This window comes from Microcebus murinus, chromosome 16 (assembly GCF_040939455.1).
Source record: "Microcebus murinus isolate Inina chromosome 16, M.murinus_Inina_mat1.0, whole genome shotgun sequence".
In the NCBI taxonomy this organism is placed as follows: Eukaryota; Metazoa; Chordata; class Mammalia; order Primates; family Cheirogaleidae; genus Microcebus; species Microcebus murinus.
Genome location: NC_134119.1, coordinates 18,416,987 through 18,432,553, shown reverse-complemented (window position 1 = coordinate 18,432,553; position 15,567 = coordinate 18,416,987). Strand labels below are relative to the sequence as shown.

Here is a 15,567-nt window from a genome sequence, read left to right as displayed (position 1 = left end):
ATTGTGAAATCCTTGCCACAAGCATTGATGATGAGATCTTGTGTTTATTAGCAAAGATGTTAGAAGCAGCCAGTCACAAAGCTATTTTGAGTGGCGACACCTCTGACTTGGCGTCTTAAAGGTGTCAGTTTGATCTTTCTCTGCTGAGGAGTTGCTGAATTAAAATTCGCTCCTAAATGAAAATTAGCCAGTTCTAGCTTTCTTTCAGATATAATCTCACCTGAGCTGTTGAAAAGATTATTTCAACAAGTCTTTAGTTGTTAAAAAGAAAGAGTTAAAATTTCCAGCCTGTTGCGTTTTTTTTTCTTTTATTTCACTGGGCTCTGTTAACTTCCCTAGAGTGTATTTAGATTCCTTGTGTTTAAAAATAATGCATCATATGGCCGGGCGCTGTGGCTCACGCCTGTAATCCTAGCTCTTGGGAGGCCGAGGCGGGTGGATTGCTCAAGGTCAGGAGTTCGAAACCAGCCTGAGCAAGAGCGAGACCCCGTCTCTACTATAAATAGAAAGAAATTAATTGGCCAACTGATATATATATAAAAAATTAGCCGGGCATGGTGGCGCATGCCTGTAGTCCCAGCTACCCGGGAGGCTGAGGCAGAAGGATCACTCGAGCCCAGGAGTTTGAGGTTGCTGAGAACTAGGCTGACGCCACGGCACTCACTCTAGCCTGGGCAACAAAGCGAGACTCTGTCTCAAAAAAAAAAAAAAAAAAAAAAAAATAATGCATCATAAAGCTAAGGTATTTAAATCACTAAAGAAAATTTTGATTAATAACAAATTTATTTCTTCTTTGTCTTACACCAAGTCTGACTTGCTCCTCCCCCCCCAAAAAAAAAGAAAGAAAAAAAGAATTTGAGGCTAAACTATTAAGAGTGAATTGATAAAGACTTTTGATTGCAGCAAACAAAATAACTGATTCACAGAGTTCACCCTGAGGATAGTCAACCTCTGATTTGCTCATAGCCCCACTGCCCTGAGGCAGCTAGACAATGTTGACAAACAATTTGGGACCAAGTGGAGTAGATTCCCAGGAAATTAAATGAACTCATGTTTTCTCTTTTTCCACACATAAGAAAAATATATCCAACCCACCAACATGTTCTCAATAAAGAACTTTGCCCATTTAACTTCACAAAAATGACTCAGGATCTCTGTATCTGAAAACAGATTCCCCAGCAACTGGGAAAATCATCATCACGGACACCATGATGAGATGCACCCAGAAGAACACAACATTATCTAGGTAGACTACTGCCCAGAACGCATAATTTGAAATTAATCCTGAAGAAACAACCACACAAGTATAAACAGAAGGTCATTCTGCAAGATCAGCTGGCCTAGACTGTTTAAAAATGTTAATGACACGAATGACCAAAAGAAAAAGGGGGAAGACTGAAGGTAATAAAGACATATGACAAGGACAATTACATGCAGAGTGATTCTTACCTGAATCCTGGATAGAAGAAGTAGTTATGAAGGTGATTGTAGGGACAACTTGAAAAACTTGAAGGTGGTTTATAAATCAGACAATATTACTATATGGATGCTAAATGTTCCGAGTATGATAATTGCATTGTGATGGTGTAGGAGAATCTCCTTATTTTTAGGAGATACATAGTGAAGTATTTGGGGTGAAAGGGTTGCACTGAGCAGCTTTTTCGGTGTGATGAACTGGCCCATACATAACAAGCACCATCTATTTAGCTCATTATTTTGATCTAGGCTGAGCTCACCTAGGTGCTTCCTCTGCTCTCAGCTGGGTTCTCTGATGTGTCTGTGATGAAGTGCAGGTCACCTGAGTGGCTCTGCTTCTGGGGACACTGGTGTCGCTGGGACAGCAGTGGCGACGAGGCTCACTCCAGCAGGCCAGTCCTGGATTATTCCCCTGGCAGTGGCAAAGTTGCAATGCAGAGACACACAGAGAGATGAAAGAAAGAGACAGAGAGAAGGCAGCAAGGCTTCTTTAGGCCTAACCACAGAACTGATACAACATGCCTTCTGCCTGCATTTTGTTAGTCAAAGTAAATCACAAGGCCTCCCCCTTTTGATGGGAGAAGCTGAAAGTCACATTGTAAAGGGTCTGGATGCAATGGGGAAAAAACTGTGGTCATGTTTAACAGTCTACCACAAGGCTCTATGGGTGTTCATTCAATTAAACTTACAATGTCTCTACAGGTTTGAAATTTTTCAAAAAAAAAAAAAATCTTGGGGAGAGGGATAGAAGATGGCACAAGAAGCCAGATACAAAAGACTATCTACTGTAAAATTCAATTTTTATTAGTTTCTTAAAGACCAATCGATAGTATGGTGGTAGAAGTCAGCAGATTGATAACATTCAGGTCATTGGCTTCTGGGATGCTGGTAATGTTCTGTTTCTTAATCTGAGTAGTAAAAATTCCATTCAGCTCTACACCCAGGATCCAGGATATGTAGTCTTTTCTACATGTATGTCACACTTCAATTTTTGAAAGTTTACTTTCAAAAACAGAAAGAGCGTTGGTCTTGAGAGTTAGGAAACCTGTGTTCTTGTCCTGATGTGCAATATTGAGAATGTCTGTTTCATTCTCTGGGCCTCAGTTTCCTCATCTGTAAAAGAAAGCTCGATGAACTCTGTGGGCCTCTCCCAACATCTAGACTCTGAGGTTCAATTCTGACCAGGTAGCTCACTCTCAGAAGAACTCACAGGACGTATAACATATAACCTTGTAATTAGGAAGCACTTTTCCCCTCCAGCTACAACATGTGCCTGAGATTTTATTTTGCCTTCCAGAACTTGCACAGAAATAATTATAAGAAATCATAAGCAATAAAGGGGGTCTCTTTTGAATACGGATGAGAACTACAAGGGCTAGCTATTTGCAGAAGAGGTCCCTGGAGGAGCAGGACGGCGTAATTTAATATTTCACCAGAAATGCAGGAAAGGGACCTGCCACAAGCAGGGAGAATCTTCAGAATCCCTTTCAAGAAGCCAATCACATTTTGCCACCACTCCAGCCTTGTTCTGGGGAGGGACAGTGCTCCCTCTGGAATACAGTTTATTTGCCTCCTTAGGAAGCCATGTGCCCAGTGGTCTGTCTCTTGGGTTCTTTGTACAGTTAGGGGCTTTTAGTGCGAAGTGGAGAAAACCACAGGTGTCTCTCCCCAGTCTTCACGGGCTTTATGTGCTGGAGCATCGGGAAGCAGAACCTGGCTATTTTCCAAGTGTCCCACAAGCCTGGCAGCTGCTTTTGGGGGTGGAGACCCTCGGAGCACCTCCAATGGTGGTGATTTTCTCACTTCCGAGCACTGTGACCCCTTCGTAGTTCAAAGGAGAGACTCTAATGGCACAACACTTGGGGCTTTTTGTTTGTGTTTCCTTGAGTACTTAAGAGTTTACCCCTATGGCTCATTTGAGCTACAATTTTCAGTAGCTTTCTAAAGGCTACATTCACTAAATAGATATTTACGAAGCATCTACTATGTGAATTCAGAAGGGAGCGAGGCAGACAAGCTCCCTGCCCTCCTGGACAGAATATGGACTCCTTTGTTTTCAGACATAAAGACTTGGAACTACTTGCCTTCTCCTACATGCAAGGGTGATAGTTGAACTTCACAACAGCCCTGGAGTAGAAATTCTTAGCCCTAACTGACAGATGAGGAAACTGAGACTCAGGGAGAGAGTATAACTTGCCCAAAAGGTTACGTGCTAGTAAGTGGAGTCCATCTAACTCCACTTTCCTATAATTCCTTCATATAAAGCACTGAAGACAAGATGTTGAGGGATGTCTGTCCCTTAGAACAGGGGTTGGCAAACTAAGTCATGTGGTCCAGCTGCCTAGTTGTATAAATGAAATTTTATTAAAACACAGATACAGCCATCGGTTCATTCATTTTCCCTGACTGCTTTCCCACTGCAACAGCAGAGTTGAGTAGTTGCTAACAGGACCTGATAGCCTACAAAGACAAAAAACATTTCCTATCTGGCTCTCTAAAAAACAAAGTTTGCCATATCTCCCTCTCAGAATATTGTCCCCTGTATTAGTTAGGGCAATGCAAGCTCCTGTAATAAACCCCCAAATTTTAATGGCTTAACTCATTTTTTAAAAAGGTTTATTTCTCAGTCGTACACTAGCCCAGCCGGGGTATTCACAGGTGAAGGTGAAGGTTGGATAGGGGCTCTCTGCCAGGGACCCAGGCTGATCATTGCTCTAAGGTCACCCAGGGCAGAAAAACATTCAGCCAGCAGACAAAGGAAAAAGAGAGAGGATCATGCACAGCAAATGTTTATGGGCTAGATCTGGAAGGGACCCACATTATTCCACCCACATTCTATTAGCCAGAACTCAGTCACACAGCTGCACCTAAATGCATAGGATATTGAAAAATGTAGTCTACTGGTTAAGTCCAGGAAGAAGAGGAAACAGGTTTTGGTGAACACAGAACAGCCTCTACCACAACAATCTCTAAATGCTTATCATTTTTACACCCAGAAAAAAAGTCTCTAGTTTTGACTTCTCAATTCTATTTTACAACTCACATTCAATGTGCATGTGTTAAAAAAAATTCCTTAATGGAGTTCTTACTTTTTGGAGTTCTTACTATGTACAAGTTTTCTAAATGATATGATGTCATGAATTTGATCCAAATAATCTGAGAGGGAGGAACCTTATGAGATTATAGATGAGACAAGATCGGCCATGACTCATATTGAAGCTGATTTATGAGTACGTGAGCATTCATTATATTCTTTTTACTTTTCTATTTATTTAAAACTTTCTATACTAAAAAAGTTTTCTAAAGATGATTTCTCACTACAGTACTCCTGCAAAAAATAATAAAGATTACATTGAAACTACTCTTTGCTGTCTTGCCCTAGTCTTTAGTAAAAAGATAAAATAAAAACAATAAAATCCTGACCATAATATACCACAAAGTTCTCTTCAATGATATTAACTATAAGTGTTCTGGCTTGTTGTTTATTTCTCATACTTTCTCCAAATATTCCAGTCAAATAAGCTTGCTTGTAATATAAATGGGACCAATAATAAAAGACAAAATCTATGAGAGAATATATTCATATATCAGACACCTATAGCACGAGCACTCTAAGAAGAGTTGATTTATTAGTTAGGGTCTAAATAAACACCAAATTTGTTACATTAATTTTAAGAACATTGATTGAGCAACTACTGGCTGCAAGGCATTGTACTCAGCTCTAGAAATATAATGATGATAAAGCAGTTGTCCCTGTCTCAAAGACTGTACTTGTCAGGATGGATACCACCAGCTGCTGAGCAAACATCCCCAGATCAGTGTCTTTGAACAAGTTTTACCTCATTTGCACAAGGTTAAATGCCAATATTCCTGGCCCAATAGCTCTCTTTTGAGCAGTTACTCAGGTTTTGCACTCTTTCCATGCTGAAAAGAAAGAGCCTATGTAGAAAATCACTCAGGATGCCTTAAGGTCAGATGTGGAAGGAACAAAGCTCTTCACTGGCCTACCTAGATCCAAATGTGCCTAGAAAATGTCTGCTAGCTATAAACCCAGGAAGAAAATTGGGTAGTAGGGGGTAGGGAAGGGATGCTCTGGAATATTCTAGCACAAAGGTGATCCTGATCCAGGACTGGTGGGAAGACAGACATGCAAATAGACACATTCTACTTAGATGCAGTAAGATCAACGATAAAGATATGAATGGGTGCTGTGGAACTCTACAGAAGGAGGCAGAGTTTTCCTTAGCTAGTAGTACAATTTCATAAACGTGCTTGAAACTTAATTGGTGGCTACTAAATGTGTAAATTCTCTTTGCACAAGAATTGTAAGCCAGTGTTCCTTAGCTCCTCGAAAGCAGAGCACTGCTGGCAGCCTCGACTGGCAACTTCAGTCCTAGAGCAGGGGTGTTCATCAATACTAGTCACATGTGCTTGCTAGACATAAACTCACCTGGAATTTGGATCTCTCAGCATGAAGAGATTTTAATAGGATTCTTTCATACAATTCGTTCAACATTTTACAAAGACATCTGCCCCCAAAATTCAATTTACAATTTTTACAACATTGTACAAAGACTTTGATCTCCAAATCTCCATTTACAATTTTACAAGAATGTACATTCATGGCAAGGGTTTCTTTCCAGAGTTTTTTTAAAGTCATTTTTTTTTTCCTTAGGTCCGAAACTGTGACTTCTAGATGAGAGGCAAGGCGGTTGAGGCCGACATGCGGGGACTGTGTGTGATGAAAAGGCAGCACACAGAAGCCCCTGGCTTCTAATTTAGACCAGCCCGCCTCAGGCAATAGGAAAGTCATTTGTCCCTGTGCGCCCACATCACAACCTGGCACAACTGGGGGTGAGAGCCATCCTTAAACTCACTTCAGCTACAGGAATCTAGTTTACCATCTTAATGTATATGTCCCATCTCTGAGCGGATTCTCCCGCCCTAACCCTTTAAAGCGATCCTAATTAGAAAACACACAGGAGGATCCTTGTGGGATTCAAAAGCTGTCGGGATCCCCTCTTTGATCTCCCATCTGAACTATTGACGGTTATTGTTTCAAATTCCCACCCCCCTCGCGCGCCCCCAGCGCTCCACTTGACAATTACTGGCATTTTAGAGCCCTGGAGATCAAAATAAGATGTGTGACTGGACCCATTGCCTAAAAATCCAAAGCAAGTACCTGCTCCAAACATCTCCCCTTTCTTCCTCCCACCCCCTCCAAAAAAAAAAAAAAAAAAAAACTACTGAAAAGGAAAAGATATCACGGGCCCTATAAACAGCTGCCAGTTTATTAATAAGATGCTGGAGCTAGTTAGAATTTTAAAGATGCTTCAGGCATCTTTAAGGAGTCAGTTAGCCCTTCCTTTCCCCTACACAAATGAGCTCAGCCGGCAAGCACACCGTCCATTAACAACAAGCACCGCTATTTAAATTCTGCAAAGCGCCGGGTGATCTAAGGAACTTCTGGAACGGTGCAAGTGTTTGTCTTCATTCGGTAGGACTTGGCCGAGGTGCCTCGCGTAGATGTAAACTCGAAAGATAGTTAAATTAAGAATTCTACAACAGTTTCTAGGAAGCCGAGGGCAGAAAATTGGGGGCGTGGGGGGTTGCTGAGGGACGTGCTGTCAAGAAAGTCTTGTTTGTTTAATTTCATTCACCAAGGAAGGGAGAATCCGGAGGACCCGTCCCCGGGCACTGTGATCCGGGATGCGAGACAGCCTTGGACATCTGCGAAACGAACGTGCGCGAACGCCTAGACTAGGGCTCGGCTCACTGGGAGGGAAGGGCTGGGCCGGCAGCGCAGGGGAGGAGGGAGGGAGGAAACAAGGGGTGGGAGGCGGAGGAAACACAGTATAAAAGGCCCCAGCCACGCTGAGCCTCCACCACTCAGAACCACTTCGGTAAGGCGGGAGCCAGAGCAAGATCAAGAGGGAGGGAAATGCGCGGTGCTACGACGGTGACCTGAGCCCATCGCGGGACCCAGTTCCCTCTGGTATCCGAGGCGAGGACCCCACGCCCTCAGCTCCATCCCGGAGTCCTTCCATTCGCCAACTGCCCCCTGCAAGGCATGAACAGCGCGCGGGAGCCAGAGGCTGCAGCGAGGTCATGAGGCGGTGGCCCTGGAGCGACGGCTGCGCGACGCCAGCCCCCAAATCCCCTCCTGGAGCTGCACCCCCGGGATGAGCCCCCCAGATCCAAGCCTGCCAGAGTTGACATTCACTCCCCAGTGCCCCATCTACGTCCTGAGCTCCTGAGCAGCGGACACCGCGCGCCTGCAGCTTCCCGCCGCGACACCTGCGCGCTGGACTAGACCCACGCCCCGCGGAGCCCACTCACCTCCTTGCCCTGGCTCTGCTGGGCGCCGCGGACGCGCGAGCAGCAGTGCCCAGCTATCGGGCCGTCCCGGGTCCAGGAGCAAGTGTCAAGATCCTTCCGGGACGACACTTTGTCACTCCCCGCTTGCCTCGCCTGCTTAGGCAGGGGTGTACAGTCGCAGACAGACACCTGGATTGTCGGGCGCCCCCTCGGTTCTCCATCACCACAACTCCAGCTCCACTTTGCCAATAAAGGTTTCTAAACTCGCTCAGGCACCCCTGCCCACCACAGCCCCGGGCCTCAGTGCGCACGAGGGCTCTGCCCTCGCCCGCCACAGCGACCTCGGCAGCGCGCACTTGGTACAGCCCGGCAGTCGGACGCAGACGCCAGAGGGGTGCCCCGGCCACCTCCAAACAGTAACAACCTCCGTGTGCCCGGGGCCCCCATCTGGATCCTGCCCACCCAGGGACTGTGAGTGCCGGGCGGCGCGGCCCGCGGCCCCAAGGAGCGCGGGGAAGAGTGGAGGTGGCTTGCCGGGTGAGTGGCTCGGGGCGGCGAGGGCGGGGGAGCCAAGCGTGGAGGTAACTCCGGGCCGCAGCTGAAGCCCTCCTCCTCCTCCTCCTCCTCCTCCTCCTTCTCCTCCCCGCGCTCCTCTGGCGGCCGCTCCCGCTCCAGCCGCGGCGCCGCGGCCACATCTGGGGCGCCCATGTGCGCTTGGGGGCTCGGCTGCGCCCGCCCCGCCGCCGACCACGCAGCCCCCTGCCCGCAGGGCGGCCCCCGGCCCGGCCCGGGTCCCGGGCAGCCCCCGGTCCCCGTCCCCGCTGCCGCCGCCGGGCAGCGCCGGGGCTTGCTCCGCAGCCGGCTTGGACACCCCCGGCCCCGCGGTGGCTCCGCCGTGGTGCGGTGGCGGCGGCGGCTCCTGCTCCCCCGGCCCGGCGCGCCCCGCCGCGCCCAGCGCCAGCCCCGCGGGCCCGGGGAGCGGGGCCCCGGCGGGGGCCGAGGCGGGAGCCGCGCTGCCCGGCTCCCGGGCTCCTACTCCTCCTCCCCCGGCGCCACCGCAGCCGCCGCCCGCCGCGCCGGGTCCTAAAGCCGCGCGCCTCAAGAGGATGGTGCGTCTGGCGGCCGAGCTGCTGCTGCTGCTGGGGCTGCTGCTGCTCACACTGCACATCACCGTGCTGCGCGGCTCGGGAGCCGCCGACGGGGCCGACGGGGCCGCCGGCAACGCCAGCCGAGCCCAGCTGCAGGTGAGTGCGCCGCTGGACAGGGGCGTGTGCGGCAGGCAGCGGGACCGGGTGGCGGGGTGCTGAGCTAGCGCCTGACGGTTGCGAGGAGGCGGGTCCCCAGCCCCACCAAAGAGCAACTGTTTTGGCAGCAGCTTCGCCCCGGCAACTTGATTAGGGAGAGGTGGAGCGGGGGTATGTGCCTGGAGGCTGGACCAGGCTCAGAGGTCTGCAGGACGCAACCTCCAGATCTCTCTGTCGCAGGTCAGTTACCTGGGGGAGGTGGAGGGTGGGGGCAGGCGAGGTTTGGGATGAGCAGAGAAGTGTAGAGAATGTGTTTGCTCTGGGGTGCTGCCAGTCCTAGGTTGCCCTTTAGAGGCTGAATAACGCTACTAGAGGCGGGCAGGGGGACGCAAGGAGACCTTATAGGACAGTATCCTTAAAGTATGTTTGGAAGAAAGAACTCTGGTGAGCCTGCCCTTGCAGAAAGCAATGCTAAAGATCAGGACATAATTTCCCAAGGAGAATAGCAGACCCCCACTCCTGGCCCACGCTGGTCCTGTGTCTCCTATGCGGAGGCCCCCGCGTGCCCTTTGGTCATGAGAAGGGCCCAGAGGGTAAGGCACCTGTTGTGATTTGGGCCAGGGTTACCTGTGCTTTTAAACTTGTAGCAAAGACTTCCCAGGTATCTTTCTCTTTGAAGGTCGCCTTAGGAATGGGATTCTGTTGATCTTTCAGCTCCAAGGCAGGGGAGGAGTCGCTACTGGGGAGGGCATAGCGGGAGTCGGATGCAATGTGAGTTCTGTTTTCTGAATAAGGGGTTGCCCGGGTAGGGATTTCCTGGGGCTCCCTTGGAAAGCGGTTTTCCTTGGGTCTAGGGGCGTGACAGCTGTAAACTTGAGGCTCCAGTAGAAGTGAGCAGGGATTTTCCCAGGAAGCAGTGGGGATTCATTCTCTGGCTCCTAAAATCTCCTCCTGGAAGCAGACCCTCTAAAACCCTTTACTCTGCAATGCGGAAATAAGCATTGTTCCCAAAGGACTTTATAGTCCTTTGCCTCTACTAATTCATTTTTTTACGTCTTCATGCAATTTGTTTTGAAAAATTTACTGTTAAAGAGAGAATTCTCACTTAAACACTTCCACAGTTCTTACTATGTGCTACTGTTTTAAGTGCTTGACAGAATTGAATCCATTTAATTTAATCATAACCCTATGAGACACCATGCACTTAATATCCCCCTTTTACAGATTCGAAAACTGAGGTACAGAGGTTAAGAAACTTGCCAATGTTCACACATTCCAAACTCTGGATTAATTACACCAAGTTTTGTCTCTGCCAGGGTGTTATAGACTAACGCAAGGTGATCCCTGCACACAAATACAAAACCAGGAATGGAAAAGAATACACCCCAAAGCTTAAAGTTCTTTTCAATTGGGGGCATTTCTAAAAATGCCTTAAGTTTGTGGGCAACTCTCATCTCCTCTCGTGGGTAATAAGGTACAGTGGCACACTGATGAATTCCTGTGGGGAAAGTGAACATATCACCATCCTATAGACCCATATACCCACCGATCTAACACTGTAGGGATAATTATTAGTATCTTCAAGATTTCTGGAGGTCATATTTTATACATGATGCTTTCTTTCCTCATGGACTCACAAAAAAGTCATAAAAATGATGTTCTGTGGAAAAGTAAATTTGGCAGGTTTCTTTATGAGGTGTTTGCTATCATTAGAATAACCTGGGGTTGGCCTTTTCCGCTTGAACAGTAAAGTAATGAGAGAAGCAGCTTGTGGAAATGGCAACTCTAAAAGGGAAGTGGATTGAATTCTCAAAAGGGGCATTAGCTGAAGAACTGCCCCAAGAGGGTGGAAGAAATGGGGGATTTAGAAAGAGTTATGCTCCTAGAAATATCTTGGGTCCCAAGGAGCTGCTAATCCACCAGCTTCAGCTTATCTTGTAATAGTGCTCAGTTATACTGTCCACGAAATGCACATACTTATTCAAGCAGGATGATGAGTTTAACAGTTTAGTTCATAATTTTACTCTCTTTTGTAATTTGTTATTATAAAAGTTTTATACTCTTCCTGACCCAAGTTATTTCTTTGGCCCTCGGACTCTCCAAAGGCATTACCATTCAAATGAAGAGAGTATGTTCTGCCAAGTGAGGAGGTCTGCAAAAGACATTTATTAGTGTGTCGTTTGCAGGCCCCAGAAAGTGGATTTGCTAGTAGCAGGTGCATTTGAAGACAAAACTTTGGACACTGTATTCTTTCTTTTTACCAGAAGTTTTAAACCCAAATCTTAAACTTCATCTAAAATTGTTGGCCCTGTGATATCCCAAGCTGCTAAAATCCTTCTTTGTAACCAGAAAAGTAATCAGTCCTTATACATTATTTTTGTTGTTATCTTACCTTAAAACATTCTAAAATATAAGGTTGGCTTAGTCAGAAATACACAATGGTGAGTTTATTAACCAAACTTATAGTATATTTGGGATCATTGAAAAGAGACACATTCTTAAGATTTGGTGGGTTGGACATATCAAAGACACCCAATAAAGCGGTAGTAAGAATAACAACAATAATAGCTAAGATTTATTAAGTGCCTTTTATGTGGCAAGCACTGTTCTTAGCACTTTACATATATTAACTTTCTTAATCCTCACAAAAATTTCATGAATTAGGCACTATCATTATTCCTGTTCCAAATGGAGAAACTGAGGTTCAGTAACTTGCCCAAAGTTGCACAGCTAGAAGCTTCTTAATTTCTTTTTGTTATTTAATAGTGTAAAAATATTTGAAGTATTCTTTTATTGCAAGTTCTTGGTAAAATCATGCTGGCTATGAAACAGAGAAAGCTTTTTAACAGTTTATATTTCCAAATTCATCTTGACAGTCTCACTGTGTCAACTATGAACATATATATGTACATATGCACATACATACATTTTTATATACAAACATACACATCTATATAAACATTATCTAACCTTTTTTTGGTATTTCAGCATAGTAGGGTATACATTTTTGACTCTGTAAATGACTGCCCCTATACTATAGGTATGACATTACAAGGTGGCAGTAAAATGCTTTGAGCACACTATCTCTATTGGTTAACTAGCTTATAAAAATAATGATGTTAGTCTTTGTAATGTTTTCAATATTTTAAAAGCATCTAATAAAAAAGCATACAGTTGTCTGCAATAGCTGCAAAAAGTGCATGTAAACATCAACTTGCTTTTTGCTTTTAAATGAAATCTTCTCATTGAAATATTTGTCTTATGTTGCTCAGATGCTCAGATTAGTTCTTCCATATGTCTTTATTTTATTTTATTTTTTATTTTATCATATTGTGGGGGTACAAGTGTTAAGGTTACATATATTGCTCATGCCCCCCATCCCCCCTCGAGTAAGAGCTTCAAGCGTGTCCATCCCGCAAACGTTGCACATCTCACTCATTGTGTTTGTATATACCCATCCCCTCCTCCCCCCTCCCACCCTCCCAACACCCAATAATGTTACTCCTATATGTCCACTTAGGTGTTGATCCATTAATACCTATTTGCTGGTGAGTACATGTGGTGCTGGCTTTTCCATTCTTGAGATACTTCACTTAGTAGAATGGGCTCCAGCTCTATCCAGGAATATACAAGAGGTGCTATATCACTGCCATATGTCTTTAATTAATAATAAGAAGAAAATAATTGTATATAATTAAGACATCTAGAAGACAGAATATCCCAAAATATAAAATCCACAGGTAATAATGATAATTATATCTTCTTTGTTTGAAATTCAAACAATTGCCTTTCTACTAAATCCCAGTTAGATTCAGAATCATGAATTTCTACATATTTTAGTAGTAAAGCTAGAACTATTAAGGCAGTGAAATTTAAGCAAGCATTATCTTTATGAACACTTTCCCTCTTTTATTCCTCTACTGCCTTCTATAAAACAGCTTAGCTTCTTGTATTCATTCACTGCTTTGGATTCAAGAGTTCATCAGAGCCACTTACAGCAGTAGAAGCAAAAAAATAATTTATTTGTAGTTAATACAAGTAACGTTACAATGAGCCTATAGGACAGAAAGCATTTATGTACCTATTTCATAGATGAGGAAATTGAGGACTGAAGAGATTTAGGTAACTTGTCCAAGGCCACACAGTTGTGGTGGCAGGGAACTAGGAATCCAACCCAGGGAGACTGACTGTAGAGCCCAAGTCCTAGTTCTAATCCATCAACAAGCCTCTTCAAGCTTTGAATCAAGTCAACAGACATTGTGTTTCTTGTTTCGTGACTTGCTTGCCCATTTTGCAGTCAAGCTGCTTACTTTTATCAGTAGAATTCTTTATAAATGGTAGATAATGGTCTCACTTAGCTATTTCTGCTGAACAACCCACCCCAAAATTGATTGGCTTAACATAACCTCCATTTTATTTGTTCATGAGTTTATAAATCAGAATTTTGCTCTGGGCTCAGCTGGGTGGTTCTTCTGGTGATTTCAACTAAAATTATTCATGTAGCTACAACCATCTGTTGGCTGGGAATGGGCCAGCTGGTCCAAGATGACCTCCCTCATATGTCTGATGACTGGTGCTTACTGTCACCTACATTCCCTCTCCACTTAATCTCTCATTCTCAAGAAGGCTAGCTCGCACATCTTTACATGATGGACACACATCTTTACATGGTGGACTCAGAGCAGCAACAGAGTAAAAACAGAAGTTGCAAGGCCTTTTGATAAGCTTGTATATCACTTCAGTTGCATTCTATTAGCCAAAGAAATTTACGTCAGCTTATATTCTAGGGGAATTTGTTTAGGTGTCTTTTTCCCATCTTTATTTTCAAACTTTCTTTGCTGTTTTTTATTTAAATATCTCTCTTATTAATAACCTATAGCTAAATTTTCCCATGCAATACATCAATGAATTTAACCCATTTACATGTATTGTGATTACTGATAAATTTGAAGATACTTTTTCAATTTATTTCCTATTGTCAAATTTTCAATTTTTTCTATTTTGCCTCCTTCCCACCCCCAAACTTATCTCTGTGACCTTTGGCAAGAGAGTTAGCCTCTCTATGTATAAATTTCTTCATCTGTAAAATGAATATATAATAACTATTTCCAAGTGTTATTGTAAGGACTAAAAGATTGAATGCATGCTAAGTGCTTTATCAGAACTTGGCACTTAAACATTTAATAAATATTTAAATATGATTTGTTTTGCTCATTTTTACTTATGTTTTGAAAGTTATATTTCTGTTACTTTAAACATTTTAACAAACATCTGTGAACTTCTACTTTTCTATCAATGCTAAGGATTAATCAGTATCTATAACCTAAACTCCGTCAAAACAAGACATGCTTTTTCTCTGTATTGTCTATCTGCTATCTCTACTAGTTTAATCATATTTTCTGAAACATTAGTGCTAGAATATTTCTTTTTCTTTCTGTTTTTTCCTTTTTATTATATGTGTCTTAGGAATCAATTCTTAACAGTTTTATTATGCTCCCAATTGTTATTTAGATTTAACTATAAGATTTAATTATTTCTTTATTTGGTGCTGCTTTTTGGATCTCATATATTCGTCTTTTATTTTGCTGAACTTTACTTTCAAACATTCTTTAAGAAATATCACTGTGAAAACAAGTTTTTATCTCCAGTGTTGGATTTTTAAATTGAATTTACAATAGCATTCACAATAAGGTCAGGTGTTTCTCCTTCAATAGAATATTCTTCTGAAATCTAAACTTTGATTCCATGATTCTGATGGAAAAAAATTAAACAGCTATTTGAACTTTTTTAAAACAAAATATAAAGAATGTATTAATTGTAAACCCTCTGAGAACCTATATTTTTAAACATATCTTTATTTGGTTCTCATAATTAAGTGCTAATTTGGCAGTTAGCTGTGTTCTGTTTCCCCCTGAGGATTTTGAAGATATAATTCAATTTTATTACATCATCTCATGTTTCTGATGAAAATTCTGATGTCCCTGTACTCTCCTTCTGGAACTCCTATTAGAGTTTGAAACTAATATTGAGATTCCTAGGTCTATCTTCTTTGTCTCTTAATTTTTCCTCTCGTACATTTTATCTGTGTTTTTCAAGTGTGTTTTAATGTTTTGGCTCAATGTTCCAGCTTTTTCAACCCCAGTCCCTTGTCTAAAGAATATCTCATAACTGAGCTCTCATACCAAATGTCAGATTCAGATGTTCTAAAACCCAGGACTGAATAAATAGCTCTTCTACTCTTTAATCAGTTTCCTGCCCCAGTCTTCTCTCCCAACTTCTGTAGCCTCTTCTCTCTTTTTTTTTTTCCTTCCTTTGCCTTCCCCTCTCCCCCTTCTCTTTCTCTGTACATTTTTAAAAGTTTTTTAAACAATATATAATTTATATACAGCAAAATGGATAAATCTTAAGGGTTCAGTTCCATCTTTGACAATTATATATGCTTATGTAGCCTCCATCAAAATTAGGATATAGAATATGCCCCATCACCCCAGAAAGTCTTCTAGTGCAAATTTATAGGCAATTCATTCCT

At 43.5% G+C, this 15,567-nt stretch overlaps 1 protein-coding gene across 1 annotated transcript in view; it reads left to right on the top strand.

Moving 5' to 3' along the window:
- Positions 1 to 8,714: 8,714 nt before the first annotated feature.
- The window catches only part of ISM1 (isthmin 1), a 74,719-nt gene continuing 67,866 nt past the window's right edge, over positions 8,715 to 15,567 (top strand). Inside the window, exon 1 of the mRNA XM_012780831.2 lies at positions 8,715 to 9,038. Coding sequence (XP_012636285.1) covers positions 8,901 to 9,038 — 138 coding nt within the window. The 5' untranslated portion in view covers positions 8,715 to 8,900. The remainder of the gene's footprint in view (positions 9,039 to 15,567) is intronic.